The sequence below is a fragment of the Cinclus cinclus genome, chromosome 16 (assembly GCF_963662255.1).
Source record: "Cinclus cinclus chromosome 16, bCinCin1.1, whole genome shotgun sequence".
NCBI lineage: Eukaryota > Metazoa > Chordata > Aves > Passeriformes > Cinclidae > Cinclus > Cinclus cinclus.
This window is the reverse complement of record NC_085061.1, coordinates 7298050-7317251: the sequence shown is the minus strand read 5'-3', so window position 1 is coordinate 7317251 and position 19202 is coordinate 7298050. Positions and strand designations below refer to the sequence as shown.

Here is a 19202-nt window from a genome sequence, read left to right as displayed (position 1 = left end):
CAAATGTGTCCAAAGCCCATCTTTTGCCTGGAATGGCTGACTGAAATTCTGCAGCTCCTGACCCTTTTCACACTCTCCCAGGCTCAAATGACCACAGGGAGGCTCAGGTGGAAAGGGACCTTAGCGCCTATTTGTTTATTTGTGCCTCTTTGGGAACTCCTGCTGTTTTGCAGGTGTCTCAGAAGTTCTGAATCTGTATGAGCAATGTCCCACCACTGACTGTCCAACCAGTAAGCAGAAGGTGGTGTTTTCTTCCTGAACAACCTGTTCAACAGGTTCACCTCAGTGTGGCCAGAGCCCTCACTACTGACAGGATGCTTTTGTACAGCAGTCACAGCTGTGTGAAGACCCTAGGAGGTAAGAACCACCACAGGATGCCCTGGGATCTCCCAGGGATGCTCTGGCAACCCAGGAATACCACGACATGCTGTGGGATCCCCAGGATGCCGTGAGCTACAACGATGCCGTGGGACGAGCAATATCCCAGGAAAGCTGTGCAATGCCAAAGCTGCTACCAGATGAGCGGAACGTAGTGAGAGCCTGGGGATGCGGTGGGATGTCAGAGATGCTGCAGGATGAGAGGGCGCCGGGGATGCTGCTGGCGGGGCCGGGCCGGACGCTCCCGCCCGGAGCGGCTCCCGCGGCCGCCGCCCGCGCCCGGCCCGCGGCACCGACGGCTGCAACGGCGGAGCCCGAGGGGCCGCCCGGGCCCAGCACGAGTCCCTGCGCTGCCGCACGGCCGATTTCCAAGTGAGATGCAGAGAGACCCGCCGGGGTTCGGGTGGCTTTGAATGTTTAATTGCGGCCGGGGCAGGGACGGGGGTGCCGGAGGGAGTCGGTAGGCACAGCCTCTGAAATGTCCTCACTGCCGGTGAGGAACCTCTGGAAGGGCAAGAACCCCGAAGTTCAGGAAATAAGTGATTCACTATTACTTCTTCCTTAATGCAGGGTTTTTTACCCTTTCTATAGTATAGCAGCTATTTTATTCGAGTTCTCCTCGAAAGCAAGGGATTTGATAGCCGTGTTCTCTGATACACCTTCTAAAGTTATAACATGAGGATCAGGCATCCCTCTTCCCTCATGAAATCCTCATCTACCTCAACTCCAGCACTGCCAGTGATAACAACTCAGTGTATTCTTAATTTATGTTCAGCTGCTAGTACTTAGAAAGAAGCTGGAAATACCACTTCTCTCAGATGTCTGTCTTGGCAGTAAACTGCGCACTGTAAATTTTGGTTTGCTTTTGTCTTATCTCTCTTAAACAGGCTGCATTAAAGTCAGATTTTGCTGCTGTGAACAGATCTTGTCAACATGAAGCTCTCTGAAATTGTCTGCATCCAAGAGTGCTACCGAGCAATTTTCACCATGTAGAAAGAATTTTTACATGTATCTAGTAGTGCCGGGCACTATTTCATTGACACAAAACCAAAAATGAGTGAACTAGCAGCACCTGATCGCCGAATCTCTGGCTTCGAACAGCACAAACATGCTAGAGCACACCATCAAATCAGTATGAGAGCTGTGGTGACAGGAGGGGGTGGCTATTGTGGATACAAGCTGGGATGTGCCCTTGCTAACATAGGAGCTTCTGTTATTCTGTGTGACATACATGAGCCTTTGTGGATGATTCCCAATGGAGTGGTGTGGATTCAGGTATGATGAATAATATTTTCCCAACAGTCAAAGTTAGCTCATTTGCTTTTTCCATAATGTCTTACTAGTTTTTACAGAATCCAAATAACTAATTGCCAATTATTTCAAATTTTAGTAACCTTTTTAACTGTGTGACTATCCCATATGAGTTTTGGTGAATGGATTTTAGTATATCTGAATGAGGAAACCAGCGAAACACGTAATGCATGGAGCAGTTTCACTCCTGACTCCTCAGGATCCTGCCTTCATCTAGGCCTTAGTTTTACCACATGTAGAATAAACACAGGACTATTGTGAACCTTAATGAATGTCTTTAAAGTCCTTTGGGTTCTATGGAAGAAAAGTATAATTATCAGCAAGTAGTGAGGTGTGCCCAGTTTTGAATCCCAGGATACTCGTACAGAGGGTACAGTTCTATACATGCATTATATAAATGGATTCCCTCTGTGCTAACCCACTATATGACAAATGTTCACCTGCAGCTTTGATTTCTTGTCCAAATATATTTTCTTATTTATTACAGACAGATATCAGGGATTACAGTGCCATTTTGGCAGCCTGTGAAGGGGCTGACTGTGTGTTTCATGTGGCTTCATATGGAATGTCAGGAACAGAGCAGGTGAGCCCACACAGTTTTGGCTTTTTCTGGGACTGCAGAGACTTTGAAGCTGTAACACTGCATGACAGATTTCATCTCTTCATATTGCCCTGGTCTTTTGGTAAATTGCTCTGTGCAAACTGGAGTGCCAGTTGCAAGCAGGCTGCTTGCAGAGTGATTTCCTCTCCGTTAGAGGTTCTACCAGAACCCTGGAAAGGGGTTTGAGATGGAAATGGCATTGAAATGTTCTGAAATACTGTGAAGACAAAAGGGAGGCTGGTTTCCTCCAAAACCCTGATTCTTCCCTAAACATTCGCATGGATCTCCTTGGTGTAAGGTCACTAGGAGGAATAAAACCTTAACTAAATTACAAATTATTTCATATATACAATATGAATTACAAAAATAACAATATTTCAAGTCATTAATTGTTTGCCATTGGGTAGAAAGCTGTATGGATGCACTTGATGTAGGACTCTGAGTCACAATTTTATAATTAGAGTTACAAGTACACACACACACACACACATCCACAAACAAACACACCCCTTTTTTACTTTATTTAAGAAGAGGAACTTTAGTAATTACTCTTTATGGATAGAACAGCTCACTCAAAGTTGTTTGCCACTGAGCAATGCATAATTGGAATTGTTCTGGTTAGGGGCAACTAGTCACTAAAGTGCTACTGAAACACAAATATTTAACGTACTGCTGCAAGATATATAATAACTGGACATATATTTTTAGAAGCAGTACAATTTTCTTTGCTTCAAGCAGACTAGTCTGTAAAAATACATGAAAAATACAGTTATAGCTTAAAAATAATGATTAGACTTCTTTAAGTCTAAAACATCAGTCTAAATGACATTTTTTAATAATTAAAGCACTAAATTATGTTTATCTGGGAACATTTATAACATCCCCTATGGAATTGAGTATGTATTATTACTAAAAAATGCACAATTTTTTTTTCTTTTCCTAGTTGCATAAAAAAGAGATTGAAACCGTAAACATTAATGGAACAAGATTCATCCTCAATGGTAGGTATTTAACTGTGCCATTGGGGGTTAGCACAGCATATCAAACATCATATCCTATTTAGAGAAAGCCAGTTGGCTTTTTTGGCACACTCCATTTGTTACCAAGTACTTTACATTGTTGGCAGAAGATAAGGAATCACGTCATGGGGAGGGTTATGCTCAATTCTACTACAAGATGTGACATGAGAGCCAGCACTGTAGCTCAACTACTTGAGCTTTTCAACACCTTGCTTGACTGATGTAGGAACCTGCATCCATGTAAGGAGCTAACCAGTTCCCTGTGTATTTTGTAGCTGTTAACCTGCTTGCTAACAACTTGTGCACAGGCAGTGGGAAGCCCTTGAAGCAGAAGGACTTCTGTCCTGATGCCCAGCAGGCCGGAGGAGCTATCCTGAGGCACAGTGCTGGCACCCAGCTTAGGATGTGCCAGAGAGTAAAGCACTTGCTTCTACACTGATGTCTTCCCTTTAAATATGCTCTGCATTTCAACTCACCCAGTCACAGGATGGAAGGATTTTCTCTTTTAGGATTTGACATTTTCTTAGAAAAAAAGTCACAGAAACTTTTTTCCCAAATAATTTTCCACTAAAGTAATTTACTTTATTCATTGTTGCAGCCTGCAAACAACAAGACATCCCTCGGCTTGTGTACACCAGCTCAGTGAATGTGGTGTTTGGAGGGCTTCCTATTGAAGATGGGGATGAGGAATCTTTGCCATATTTCCCAACTGACAAGGTATTTTGTTTTATTGTATTTTCAAATTTCTCTGTTTACTTCCATGTTTCTGAAAAACCCTGGAGTTTTTATGACAATGTTTTGCCTGATGCAAGTATTCAGGCACAAGAAAGGCCAGGTGGGGTGAGAGTTTGAGCAACCTGGTATAGTGGGAGGTGTCTCTGCCCATGGAAGAGAAGGTTGGAATGAGATGATTGCTGAAGTTCCCTTCAACCCAAACCATTCTGTGATTCTATGAAAAGAAAAAAAAAAGAAAACTCTCTACACTCTTTGAAGATGCTGTTCACAGCCTTGGCACTTCAGTTTTATCTACATCAAAGCATATATTTCTTTGTTTTCCTATTAAGGCCTTGATTTTGGAAAATAACTCCCACAGTGCCATATTAGCATCAGGGATATTCCACCTGGACATGAGGATTCTGTTATATGGCTTGGTGCCTCTTTAGCTATTTATCTACATGATTTTTCTGGTTTTCCCTTAGAGGATGACATATATTCAAGGTACAGCTGATGTAGAAAAGCAGCCTATTTTTATATGGTTTTATTGCATTTAATTTAAAAAGAGAAAGTACTTCTGGCTGCTTTGCATACACAGTTGTATTTTGTGTCCCTCCTCTCTCCATCAAGTGCTTCACAGTCTTTCAAGAAGTAGAGATGGAGATAAAATATGAATTTTTAAAATAACATTTTAAATAACATTTTCTCTGGGACAATGCCACATGGAAGCGAGCAGGATATTTCAGACCAATTGTAATGACTTCAAAACTTGGCGTTTGACTTTTCTGTTACCTGAAGAAGAAATCCAGATTACAAAGTAGTGATCAATTACATTCCTGGCAGCATTCAAAGCATACATAAATTTATTGCTTCTCAAATGTGCTGAAATTAATTAACCAGATTTGCATACACAAAAATGCTTCTTCACCCTAGAAATATTCATGTTTTTTCCTGAACCTAATACCCCACAACTTCTGTATTTTGAGTTATTTGTTGCCATCTGCTAAGTAAAATCTAGTGGAGAAGAGATGCCTCTCTGTCCTGTCATTTCAGGAACAGATACAAATGCATTTGCTTTTTCTCTGTAGCTTGTGGATCATTATTCCAGAACCAAATCAATTGCAGAACAAATGGTACTAGCAGCTAATGGATCTTCACTAGCAGGTACTTTTGTCTGAGCATGAATTAATAGTAGAATTTACTCCTCTTCTTCTTGTTCCTCCTCAAAATCCTGTGTCCTGTATGAATCCTTAGTGGACAAGATTACACAGCAGTTATAAAATTAAGTAACCAACCCCGTCTCACAAATCTAAGTATTTTCATTTAAAAATTACTTTTAGAAGGTTTTAAGTTCCCACAATGTCTGTAAAAAGTTTTAGCATGACAGCAGTAAGTTCAGTATGTTAATGAAAAATAATGACAGCTATAAATTAAACAAAAACAAGTGTTTAATGTCACTGTCTCATGAAACATAAGTAAAACATGAATGCTGATTGTTACATACCACACACCCCCTTAAGTTATATATTAAAATCTGAAGTAGCTACCTGAGCCTAGTGCCTGGAATTATTTATTAGTGCTTCCCAAAGTTTTCCATGTTGAGGAAGCCAGTTATACACTTGAATACTTAAGCTCACCTGTGAGATACTATAACTGTCAGTGCAAAACAAATTAATGTAAAGTGCAACATGATTCTGTGTGACCAAGTGATACTGAGCTAAATTTAGCTGTGGACAACTTACAGAAAAGACTCTTCACTTGATACTTGCAGAGGGCTATAACAGATAGAAAGTCCATGATGGGGAACTCCATCCCAACACAATTGTTTTGTTTAAAATAAGAAAAGGGGATTCCCCCCCCGCCTTAATTTCCTTAACAGTTCTTCACATTAAAGCCCCTCCTAATTTCAGGACCAATTTGTCAATGAAACAGAACCAGTCAGTGTTCCAAATATCCCATTTTAAGCCTGTGCCATAGCAGGACTGCAGATTTTATATGTTTACAAGTACTGTTAAGAACAGTTATTAGCAGATGATGAAACAGCCAAACAATGTACATAGGAAGATTTGACTTTTATGATCCCACTGAAATTGTCAAGAGCTCCTACCTCACTTCAGTGGGAACTGCACCTGCTGTTGATGGAACCTTTCAGCTCTACCTTGTACTGCTAACAGTATTCCCATCAATAATTTTGTGTGGGATTAGTTGCTTTCATTCCACTATCCAATATATTTTTGAACAACCTGGTCACTTCAGTGAACTCACCCCCACAGCCAACGCAGTCGTTCACTGCTCAGGCACAGGCACAAGGGACTGATTAGAAAGAGATTTTTAAGTATCTGACATTTTCTACAAACACAGCTATGCTTGTAGGACTTCTCTGAATCTTATCTTGCTATTCTGTGTGCTCTGATTCTCCTATCTTAATATCCAACTACTAATGCAGCACCTTCAAATATGTATTGTTTCTTAAGGTAGTGAAATGAATTTAGAGTAAGTTCTGCTCCTGCAGCCTTGGGCTCAGACAAACAAGGATACAATGTAGTGATGTGAAGGTTTCTTGAGAATGATCTTATCCCTGTTTCTAGGAGGTGGAATACTCCATACCTGTGTTCTTCGCCCACCAGGAATCTACGGGCCAGAAGAGCAGAGACACTTGCCAAGGCTAGCAGTATGTCATTTGAATTTTTTAACCAGCAGAGTTTTCTATGATACGGGTAAAAAGCTGAAAGGAGCATCATTTATTTCCATTATAAATTGACTGATCTTATTGGGTAGTAATTCAACAATTCAATCTTCTGCTGAAGAATGATTTAACTTTTTTTAACAAGCATTATATCTGTAAAGTTTAGATGTAAAAAGCCTTTTATTTTGTTTTTTTTTTTTTAATACAAACACATGAAAATCTAGCTTTATAATTTAATGATTACATTAAGATACAGGCCAATCCATTATATTTCAAATGTCTGTTTACATGCAACTTACACCAAATGGTTTTAAATATTAATGACAAGAGATACAGCAAAATATCTTATTTCCAGTCTCAACTATTAACAGCTTTCACTGTCCAGTGAAGCAGGTTCCAGAGTTGGAAGCATCCTCTGGTACAACAGGTTACTGAAGGGCAGAAGCTGAGGTGTTCACATTTTACCCTTTTTCACTTGCTCTTAAACTGCAGGGCCAACAGATGATGTTTAGAACAAGATCCCTGTAGAATTCTGTGAGCCAGTTATTTTTAAAGAATTAGGGAAATACAAAGTTACACACAGCTTTCAGGAAATAATATATTCAATAGATTATGTTGACCACATAATACATATTTTTGGTTTGTGGCTGAGGTAGGAAATTATATTGCAGTCAGCCAAAATATACTTTATCATCTTGTAAATAATTTTAAGAATGGAAAATGTCATTTTAGTTAAATCTGAGTGGGGCTTTTTAGCCCCTTTAAAAAATATAATATTTTACAGTTTCTATTTGATTTTGAGCTTATTTGTTTTGAGCCAATTTTAAGGCATTATGCAAATGTCATGTTTTGCAGTTTCTAAAATTTACCTGTTTAGTGAAAACTGGGATGCTTTCCTTCCACCCAGAGTGTATCTTCCAATTTTTCCTAGCTAAAGGTATTTGATATATATTTGGTCCAATTTAGTGAATACTTTTGATCCACTCAGAACTGTATCTTACTTTTCCATACAATATTTTCCTTATCCCTAGAATGTACTTGTATTTTTTGTAAATTCAGGACATACTGCAATACATCTTTTGACATTTTCTCAAGAGCAGTTCCCTTGAATATTTTTAATTTATTAATGTATTTCTTTTTTTTTTTTTTAAGTAAAGCTAAACCTACATTTAGCTGGATAAGAAAGTACACTTTACCTCATTCTAAAACCCACTTTGTTATGGTTTCATGTTTGTTTATATCTACAGAAGATTATTGAGAGAAGGCTACTTAGCTTCAAGTTTGCAGACCCTACTGTTAAAATGAACTGGATACATGTAGAGAATTTTGTACAAGCTCATATTCTGGCTGCTGAAGCTCTTACCCCTGAAAAGAACTACATAGCTGTAAGTACACAGTACAACCACCACATATCTCATTTGACACTGTATCCTGTGCTATAGTAACCACTGCAGTAATTAGAGTTATTGTCCTTCAGCTTACCTTGTTGTCTGTGTTTTATTCTGATAAATGTGCTATGAGCAATGTGGGATGGGGCACAGTGTTAGCTGTTGGTGTTGGTTAAGAGATGGAATATTCAATTCTGTAAGCATATATCCATCTTTGCATTTTTAAAATGCAATATTTGTCATTTCTGGAAGCTGAGCAAAGAACGTGTGCAATGTTGGAAGTGAAACTGGAAGTTCAGACAGATCCATCCTGTTCCCCTGTACAGGTCCAGATTTAATACTCTGAATTGTGACCACCAGTTCTTCCCATACCATATGCCAACAGAGGCACATTTCATTTGAGTCCATTGCTTTCAAAACCATTTACAACTGTCTTCCTCCTTGTAAATGCAGGTTTTTAAACACCTAGAAGCATTGTCCTGAGAGTATATTAGAAAGGGGTTCAAAGTAGATTAAACTCCTTTTTCTAAAACTCTGAAAGCAAAATGAAAGCAGGAACGTAGATCTTGGCTGCACAGGAGTCTTCTGGATTCCAGTGAGCCTTAACTAGACCCAGAGCAGAATGTGTCCCACCCTTTGGTGGACACATGCCAGCAGCCCAGTGAGATCCAGCACCAGCCCCAGTGGTGTCTCTGCAGTCAGTACAGCCACTCTGAGCAAGCACATCTTTAATAAACCATTTATTCCAAGACATGTTAATCACACAATTCCCTTGCACACAACAGTGCAACTGAGTGAAACACAGAGGGTTTGTGACTTGAGTGTGCATCCACTCATATTTGACATTGCTGTGTTATTTTTAAGCTATTCATAAGGGGTGAGATAAAGAAAAAATAAGTCAATATATATGCAATATTATTTTTACTGACTTGTTTCTTCTCTACCTCTTAACAGAGTGGCCAGGTGTATTTCATTCATGATGGTGAAAAATCCAACCTTTTTGAATGGCTAACTCCACTTGTACGTGCAATACTGATCTCCAAGTACATTAATTTAACTGTATGCAACTGCAGTTTTGTGTGCATGCTGCATTTTCTATGTTTGCTTTGGGTGTTGAGAGTTCCACATGGAACTCTCAGAATGTGGGTTTAATTATTGCTTGAATTTCTTGAAAGCCCACCCAAAATACTACATTAAAGTAATTGTCTTCCCTGAGACCAAAGGACCAGCACCATGTCCTGAGTTGTTACTGTCTTCATTTTTGGGGCATGGAGATGGGAATAATGGGTATTTTGGGTGGGCAAAAAATACAAGTCTTAAGCATTCATCTGTTCATTCTTGTAAAAATACCATGTTGTTGTTAATGATAGGCTCAAAACCATAAACATGTCATGATGTTAAATTCGGTATCAGAACACCATGACATTTTGATTAATTATTATAATTTCTTTCCTTCTTTTAAGATAGGAAAATTACATAATGTCTGTGGATGACATTTAACTGGTATCTCCTTCAAAATGAAAAACAGTAGATACTAAGAGCCATGATTTTTCTGTTTTAACACTAAATATTTCCATAAATATCTTCTATATTGGAACTTAAAACTTGTTTGAAGTTTCTGGGTTTTTTTATTGTTTTTTAAATCTTTTCCAGTTTGAAAGAATAGGCTGCAGTAAGCCATGGATACGTATTCCTACTTGCTTAGTATATGCATCAGGTAAAATATTTTGTCAACATTTCTCTTTCCTGTTCATGCTATCCTCATTTCTAACTGTAATATAATATTGTTTTATTTTATTTGCCCACAATTTTCATTTTCATATATAAAAATAATATGATGTGAGCTCACCTAGTGTTCAGCAGTGTAAAATTCACCTCTGTGCAGTATGTTGAAACCAGATGATCTTGATCTCTTATTCAAGTCCCACTAAAACAGGTTTTATGTAGGACCTAACAGATGTAAAACTTTGTGGAGTTAATGATACAAAAAGTTAAATGTAAAATTTTATGACTTTTTGAAATATGCTGAAGAGTATCTGCTTTGCTGCACAGGTAAATGTCTTGCTCTCTCCAGAATCAACCCTCCCCCCCCCCCCCCACCCCGTGCAGCTCAGACAGAATCCAGCTGAGTTCTCTGTTGCCATATTATTTATGAAGCCACATGACCCTTTTCACTAGATCTGTGCCCAACCTTTCCCCCTTTCCAAGTCCTTTTCCCACAAGCACAATAATTAGATTAAATCCAGCACCTTGTGAGCAGGTAGTCCTGATGGTGTTAGAAATGGTGCCCTGAGCTGTCAGGTGTGTGATTATCCTTCATGAGCATTTACAGTGTGAGATATGTCACAATCACAGTGGCAAAGCAATTCACTGTTCTTACCTCAAGTCGAAATCTTTTGTTATGCAGCCACATTCATGGAACACCTTCATTCAATTCTGAGACCAGTTGTTGACCTGCCCCCCCTGCTGACCAGAAATGAGGTAAAGTCTGTGTTTGTAAACATTCCTTAATTCCCATGGGATCCATACATGTTAATATGAGGGAGACTTTAAGTCAGTAGAAAGTAAAATCCACCCAGTGCTGCTTCAGCCTCCAGTTTTCAGGGCAGATACATGCATTGTGTATAATTGAGGCAATATAGTGTGCTTGGTTGTCAAGATTTTTGAAAAGAGCTTATGCTTGCCATCTGGGAGCTGCTTCTTCAGCTCCTCTCCTCCAAGGGTCAGTACATGTATGACTTGGCTGTGCCTTTAGGAACCTGCAAGATGGCTTTGATCTGCCTCTTTGAATACCTAAGCAAGAGAATATTTGCAGAACATTTTTGTGGACATTAACAGATTATACTTTGCATCTTTTAATGTCTCCTTGTGCTTTCAAGAATCTCCTTTTGAGTGGACAGCTTTAAAAATAATGTGTGCAATACTCATGGGAAATCGATATACTGTTGCGGGGGGGGTTGTATTTTACGTTTCCTTTGACTGTGTCTTTGCTACCATTTACAGTTTGTTCCAGTTGCCTGTGTAGTCATACCTTTGTATGTTGACTCTTCTGCCCTGCAGGTTATGAACATTTCTGTAACTCACACATTTCGAATAGACAAGGCAAAGGCTCAGCTGGGGTACTGCCCACTGAAGTATGACTTTGCTGATTCTGTGGACCACTACATGAAATCCAGACCACAACCCTCGAATTACCAACTCTTCCTCAATGTTTTGCTTACTTTATTTATTACTTTAATTTTGTTTTTTCTTTCTTTAAAACTTGATAGCCTTTCAGTTTTGCATTTTTTTAAAGAAAGACAACACTGACCTGCATAAACTGCACAGTCACAGTATTGCTACCCAGATCATTCTAACCTCCACAATAATTACTGGCACAGTGCAACAAACAGGCGGCTACTTTTAAATAGACAAACAAAATCATTACAGATGGACATGAGAAATTAAAACGCAGTAAATAATAATTGCCAAATCACTGAAACACAACCAGAGTCAAGATTTTTGCCTCTATTTCAAACCAAAACAACAACTTTCCATATTGCCTGCTGAAGTAAATGAGAACCTGCAGAAAGAACAAGAGCTGCAGATGGCCTGCAGTATTTCACCACTGAAGAGAAATGGCTGAAATAAGGAGAAAGACTGACCACAGTTTCTGTCATGGCTCACTACCTTGGGAAACAAAGGAACAAGCAAAGGCACAGACAGAACAGATTACTACAAATAACACACACCAGGTGTACAGAGATGTCACATTGTCCGATTTAATGAATTAGCTCCAGCACCACATCTAAGGGAAAATAAAAGTGTACTTGAAACATTGAAGTCCCTGCTGTTCCTCTGCACTCTGTCCCAGAACTGCTCCCTGCCCTGCCCCTGGTGCAGAGCTGCAGGTACATGCTGGTAGGGATTTTCACGGGTTGAAACTGGGTATTTAAGTTAAATTGGAAGCTAATAAGTAAGTTACATTAATTAAGTGTATTTATGTCACAGTAGAGGAATCTGCCACTGTGTATTGCACAGGTCTTTGTACAGACTCCTTCACCTCCTGTAGTTAAGGGCAACAGTTGAGTTGCTCCTCAGTTGAACTTAAAGCACAAGTCTGTTTTGGCACTAAGTATCTTAAGTACAGCAGTTGTACTGAGCAAATCCCTGCAGCAGCTAAAGTGAACAATGTGCTTTTCATATTTACTGTTCAGCTAAAATGGACCTAAAGCATGGTCTGGGAGGCTCCAGCTTCTTCCCATCCACCGCTCACGGTGGGAATTGATCAGAGAAATCTCCTTCTCACCTGCATCTTTCCAGCCTGTAACATACAGAGGGAACAACCAAGAGCAAGATGCAAACAGTAGAGAGCTTGGGAAGGGACTAGGGATGAGAGCCTGAGAAATCACGGTCTGGACGGGAGTAATCATGGATGGATTTGAGAATTCCGCAGAGATTGCGAACGATGGCACCTCCCCTCCGTCCAGGGCAGACCGCAAAGCCCAGGCGCCGGGCCCACGGGTCGGGGTGCTGTAATCCAAAAAGCAGCGCGGAAAGGCAGAAGCCCTGAAGATTAGTGTTTCTCGTGTTATTCTTAACCAAGAGACAGTTGATCACACAGGATCATCACACAGTTGATAATAGCTTTTCCCTAGTTCATATGACAACTTTCTAGTATTAACAGCTGTGACCGACAAGCCCCAGCACGCAGCAGCCTGCGGGGCGCCGTGCCCGGGCCGGGCAGCGCCGCTCGTACCGTGCCGGCCCCGGGCCGCCCCCGCCGGCGGATCCCGCGTTCCCGCTGTGCGGGTGGCGAAAAGGAACCTCCGCGGCGGGGACAAAACAGCTTGGCAGCGGTGGGATTCGAACCCACGCCATCGAAATGACTGGAGCCTAAATCCAGCGCCTTAGACCACTCGGCCACGCTACCGCCTGGTTGGTCGGGCGCCCGCCAGGCCTCTTTGACGGGGGCACTGCCGCCGTTGCTTTCCATCGATCTGTGCACATTGCCCACCCGTGTCCGCGGCACCACACCGTCTGCGGCACAGACCGCGCCCCGTGAACGCCACTGCTGCCGCCGCCCGAGCCCCGCGCTCTCCGTGCCCGCGGCTGCGGCGTTGCCGCCGGGCCCGGCCCAGCGCAGTTCCCGCCCCCGCCCGGCAAGCGGCGCCGCTGCCCCGCGCCCGGCGCTGCCTGCGCACGCGGCCCCGCGCTCAGCCGGACCTGCGGCTGCCGGCCGCGCTCGGAGCGGGGCTCCGGCTCCCTCTCCTGGGCTCGGCTGGACCTTGAGCCTCGGCCCCTTCCGCCCCGGGGCCTCAGGCCGCCGGGCTGCGCCTCGGGGCCCTTTGTCCGCGGCAGGCCCAGGCCGGCACGCCGGCAAGGCGCTACCGCCCGGTGTGGTGGATCAGCTCTAGTAGCTGGTCCTCGGCCGGGCTTTGCTGCGAGGATCCGCAACCCCAGCGATGGCTGTGCCGTGGTCACGCAGGGTCGAGGGCAGCCGTGGTAGTCGGTGTACACGCAGCTCCCGGCCAGGAAGAGGGTCCGTCCTTCTCCGTATCAGGCACCACTGCCTTCCCTGCCCGCTGCACTCGCCTCCGGCCCACCGGAGCACACGTGCTGCCCAAGAACTGCCAGCTAGCTGCGAGGCCAGTGGCCTTCCCAGGCAGCTGCTCACTTGATACCGCAGTGTGTCCTCAGCTGAACCATTCCCACCCAACACGGGAGGCCCCCGCCGCCTTTATCTCGCTGGCAGCTGGTGGTCGGGGCTGCCCGTGCACAGACTGCTGCCCTTGCCTCGCTTACCTGCTGCTGAGCTCGGGCGCGGTGTGAGCAGGTGCTTTCCCTGTCCACCTCTATGAGAGAGCTGGCTTTGGCAACCAGAGCCATTCGGCCACAGGTGAGTAAAAAGACGAATTCTCATGTTCTGGGATGCCTGCAGGAGAAATTTGTGTAATTACTTTGCGGACAGAGCTAAAAATACCAAGACTAAATGCAGTGCAATCAAAGCAATATGGAGAATTTATGTCCACCATAGCCCTTCATCCCATAGAAAGTCATGCACTGGTGCTCCAGGAAGTTTCAGGTATGTGTTACATGCACCTCCCATATAACTGCAGTGAGGTATATGACCAACTTAATTTACCTTGTAAGACCAGATTGTTATAGGAGTATGAAGGCACAAATTATCTGGAAATTGATTGACTTAAGGTCAGTTTTAAATTTGCAGATTTAAATGAATGCAGAGTAAAATTGCTCTGAAAGTTAGCATGATAATGGAGTGTCCTTTCCTTTTGCCTTTCAAAAATCACAGTTCCCTAGAACAATGATTTCTGAAGGGAATCTTATCTAAAATGAGCATACTGAAACTTACAAGCTCTTGGAAAAAAATACATGCAGTGCTGAACATAGTCAATGGAAGAATAGCATATTAGACTTGTAGGCCACTGATTTCCTAGGCTGCCATTTCAAATTTAATTTTTAATATTTTCAAACAACAAAAGAAGTGAATCAAACTCTTTAAGTGTAAAGGATATAACATAATGTATAAATAGAAAACTAAAACAAGAAGATACAGCATATCTGGGCCAATGCCTGATTTCAACATGTCTTTAGTTTTTCAGCATCACTGTTCTTTTAAGAAAATGTTATAGACAATGGAAGCTCCAGACCTAAACGTGGGAATAAGTAAATCCTTGCACCAGGGTAGCCGAGCTGGCTTATTTAAAAGCATGAGAAATGTGTAGCTTGAGAAGGCATAAGCTATGTTCCTGATAGAGCAGAACATTCTCCATGAGGATTTATGGCAGAAGGCAGCTGTGGGGTTCCCTTTAGTCCAAAATGATGTTGAGTATTTTGTGTCCAGAGAAGGCAACAGAGCTGGTGGAGGGTCTAGAGAATAAATCCTATGAGGAGCAGCTGAGGGAGCTGGGGGTATTCAGCCTCGAGAAAAGGAGGCTCTATGCAACTCCCTGAAAGGAGGCTGTGGCAGCATGGGGACCAGTCTTTCCTCCCAAGTAACAAGACAAAAGGAAACACGGGGGTGCAGGCTGGATAATAGGAAAAAATTCATCCGTGAACGAGTGGGTTAAGCATTGGAACAGGCTGTCTAGAGAGGTGGTGGAGTCACTTTCCCTGGAAGTGTTCAAAAAACAAGTAGACATGGCACTGTGTGATACAGTCTGGTGGATATAGCAGGATTCAGTAAAAGGTTGGTCTTGACCTTGGAGGTCTTTTGCAACCTTAATGATTCCATTATTTGCCCGAGTTTAAAATGAGCTACTCTCATGACGTGTTCAGTTGTGCTCATGTATCACACCAGTTACAGTATTCCACCATTATCAGTCACCTGCCGTGGCAGGTGGTGATTTTTTTATCCATTATCAACACATTTTCACACAGTGGGAACCAGGCATCTGGCTTCTCCTAGGCCTTCAGAGTTAGTTTGATGAGTCTGTGCTCTTCCCAGGCCCTGCCATGAAGCATCCCAAGAACAGCCCTGCTGGGTGCTGCTCTCCTCAGGGTGCTCAGCTGGGCTGACAGCAGAGTGAGAAATGAGGAGATGCAGGTTCTGGTACTCATGGGGAAAAAGTGCTCAGTTATTGATAACTGCTAATATTTACCACAGTGGTTTGCAGCTGGGAGATTAATAGGACCTCAAGAGTTTTTCTGCACTATCACTAACGTTGCAAACGTGTTTCAGTTTAAACTCTGCGTGAATTTGAGAAAAAATGTGCCCTTAGGAAGCAGCATTAAATGGGGGCTCAGTCAAGTGTCTGCCTGACATTCTCAAATCAGGGCTGCAGCCTCAGCATGGTGCTGGAAATTGGTGACAAAATTACATTTACCCTCAAATTGCAGGTGGTGTTCCTGCACACATGCGCTTCTCCCTCCGGTCCCCATGCTTAAACACAGTTTAAGTTGTGTAAGTAATGGCAGGTTTTCCTGGCAGACAGTCAGAGCATCTGCTCTGTGTGTTTTTAATTAAATATTGGTAATCTTCCTCCTGAAGATTATCTCAGCAGCAGTGTTTTTCTGCTCTCTTCAGAGAGCACAGGGATTGTGCATTTTTCTGTCTGTGATGCTGCAAGAGACCATCCATCTGTCACGAAGGATGTACTCACATCTTCCAGTCTTGGTTCTGTTACCTACTCATGGTAAAAAGCACTAATGAGGATTATTTATATGAATAAGGGATTGAACAGCAGTAAAAAGGGAGTCTCTTTGCAGTCTGCCAAGTAATACAATTAAGCCAGAACCTATTTACATCAATTTCCATGTAACTCATGAAAGGATAAGGAGTTTTGTTGAAATTTTCCACAAATTCTAGCTTGAGGAAAAGCTTAAACACGGCCATTTTCAACCCAGAAAGCCAGTATTTTAGGAAAAATGCAAATGTCTGTGCTTTGAGGAAACGTAGTCTTTAGAACGTGAAATCCAGTGCATTTCTTATGGGGAAATGTGCAATAGCGCAATTTAATTTAGCTAAAAAGATCAACCTGAAGTGCAGACAGGCCCCGTGCTCGCTGCCCAGGTCTGCTCCCTGTTCCCTCGGGAATGCCGTGTAGTGGGTGCTTCCCATGGGAGCACCTGCCCCAGGACACTCCCTCCTTTCAACTCCACGAAACTTCCAGATCCCAACGGGAACAGAAGTGAAAGCAAATTTGAGTGGCTGTCCTGTGAGAGCTCTGGAGACCTGCACACCCGCTGTTCTTCCTGTCCCCACTCGCCCCGGGATTCCCCCATCGCTATCAGCTAACGGTGTTAGCTGGGGGCTCTGCTCAGCTTTTCACCGGTTTTCTCACACGAGTGAGGTGCTGGGCACTCTCCCGGAGCCGCCGTGCTGTGAGGGGGCGCAGCGGGTGCCCGCGGGGCCGCTGAGGGACCGGGAGGCGGCGCCTCGCTGGAGCCGCGGGCGGTGAGGGGCGGCCCCGCCGCCCGGCTCCCGCCTCTTCCCTCCCCTCAGCGGGGCGGCTTCTCCTCCCACCGCCTGCTTTCCCTCAGCGGGGCGGCTGCTGCAGCCGGGTTCGGGGGGTTGTGGGATCGCTCCGTACCGGCTTGCGCGGCGGATCTGGGCTCTCCTCACCCGGTAGGTCCCGTCCCGTCCCGTTCCGTCCCTCCTGTCCCGTCGCGGTGCGGGGCCTGGCCGACGGCGGTGGGAAGCTGCCTCAGCGCCGCCCGCGGCGGGAAGCGCGAGAAGGGCGTTTTTAATTGCGGAAAGTGATCATCACTGGGGTGGTAAGAGCCTGCCAAAGGCCGGCGGGCAAAAAAATAACCTGATTTGTGGTATTGGGCAGCAATGCCGCGCTCGCACCTGAAGATTGGCGTTTCGTGCATGTATGGTCCCACGACAGTGCGCATAATGTGGTGCCTATGCTGTTTAAAGGTGCCGAGTGCTGTCCGTGGCCGTGGAACAGCTGCTGTGTGCGGGGCTGACCGCGGCTGAGCCCGCCCCGACAGCCTGGGACGTCCTTGGGCTCCAGGACGGTTCGCGTTCGGAGAATTCAAGTACCTCAATGCGCATAAAATATGGAGTTAATTAACAACGTGGAGTACTGAGCAAATGCTTACAAAAGGTCAGCGATAGGCAATTGTGTGGCGTATTTAAAGACAGTTGAAATGACAGGTCAAAAAATGACAATGGAAGGGTATTTTAAAAGTTATCTTGGAAGTTCCTTTTCTGGCCTTTTGAGCCCCCGTGTTTTGGATACTCTTACCCTAGTGTTTATTTGCGTGTTTGGCAGCAGGGTGGACTTCACTCGGAAGGGCTGTTCTTGTGCCTCACTGCCTGCAGCTCTAAAAGCCATTTGTGTATTTGAAGCCACGCTGTTTCCTTGCGCAGGGTTTTGTGTGAAATGCTTCGTACTCTGAACTGGTGCAGCTGAATACTTTGCTTAATGAATTTGCATCGTTGCTCAGGCTTACACAGTGATTATCCCAGCTGTGTTTGCAGGCAAACTGAATGGGATTTGTGCCGTGATGTTTGCAGTGGTGATACACTGGAAGGGACCTGGGTTAAAAGCTTCTCATTAGAAATCTCTTTGGTAAGACAAGGTTTTCAAAGATAGACAGTGAGTTGAGATATCTCTGAAGTTGTCTTGTATTTTATCCTAGAGTTACTGAACCTATTTTCTTGCAATGTGGTGGTGCAGATGAGAATAGACATTTGCTTTGTAGGGCTTAGTGAGTGTTTGGAAAGCACAGTAGTTCTGCAATATGCTACAGGATAGCATAGTTAGTGGGGTTGTTCTGGACAAGTTTAGGTAGCTTTGGGTCTGTAGCTCATAAAGGTAATAATACTTTTTAGGGCACATAGTCTGTATAGTTGCTTAGTTTAAATTTTGAATTTGTGTTTTGAAAGAAAGTTGATCTGAAAGGTGACTTCTCTCTTTAAGAAGAAACTGTTTGTCACTCTTAGAGGTATCCTGTGAAATGGCTTTAACTGGTGTGGTATTAAACCAAAAGGGATTTAGTATTATACCAGGAGGATCTGGGTCATGCTTGCTTTAATGTTTTTCCACAAGACAAGCTGGAACTTGTTATACAGGGGAGGTCCTGCCCCCCTGTCCTGTGTTAAAGAGCTTCAGGGGGCTGTGTCTGAGCTGAAACAGTGAATTAGAAGCAATTGGAGGTGCTCTGGTTGCCCCTTCTTTTGGTGACTGGAGCTTTCCTATCACTCAGCTCTTTCAGATTAGTCAAGGCAGGTCTAGATGCTAAGGCCACTGTAGAACCACGGTCAAGAGTCTCACTAAAAACCCAGCAGTGCTTTGTAATGACAGACACCTACAAGAAACAAGTTATGCTTTAACAGCCCTGTGATGTGAATTTTCCCTGGTGTTTATCTGCGTTCACATATTTATTTGCATGTTGTCCTTGCAACTCACCTGCCCCTCCTGGTCGTGTGGCTCTTGGATATAAAGGCAAGAGAAAGAAGAACACTTGAAACAGGCCTTGGAAAAACAAAAATTAATACAGACTAGAGCAGATTAAGAACTGCATTTAAAATTGTCTACATTTTGAATCACATAGTGTAAGGCTGATAAAAAATGGAATAAATTTTCAAAGTGGGTTGGAGTGGGTAGTTAAAATTACAGGTTGTGTGTGATAATGCAGGCTGGCAGGCTTGG

At 43.5% G+C, this 19202-nt stretch overlaps 1 protein-coding gene and 1 non-coding gene across 2 annotated transcripts; one reads left to right on the top strand and one right to left on the bottom strand.

Annotated features, from left to right (window-relative positions):
- The first annotated feature begins 1311 nt into the window (after positions 1–1311).
- On the top strand, positions 1312–11406 carry LOC134050459 (putative short-chain dehydrogenase/reductase family 42E member 2). Its single transcript, XM_062503535.1, is given in 11 exon segments — positions 1312–1653; positions 2177–2272; positions 3234–3291; positions 3908–4026; positions 5112–5187; positions 6612–6694; positions 7957–8094; positions 9052–9117; positions 9751–9814; positions 10505–10578; positions 11158–11406. Coding segments are annotated over 11 exon segments (1365 nt in total).
- Positions 11407–12927: 1521 nt separating this feature from the next.
- Positions 12928–13009, bottom strand: TRNAL-UAG (transfer RNA leucine (anticodon UAG)). Its single transcript has one exon. It is a non-coding gene; the product is annotated as a tRNA-Leu (tRNA).
- Positions 13010–19202: the final 6193 nt, after the last annotated feature.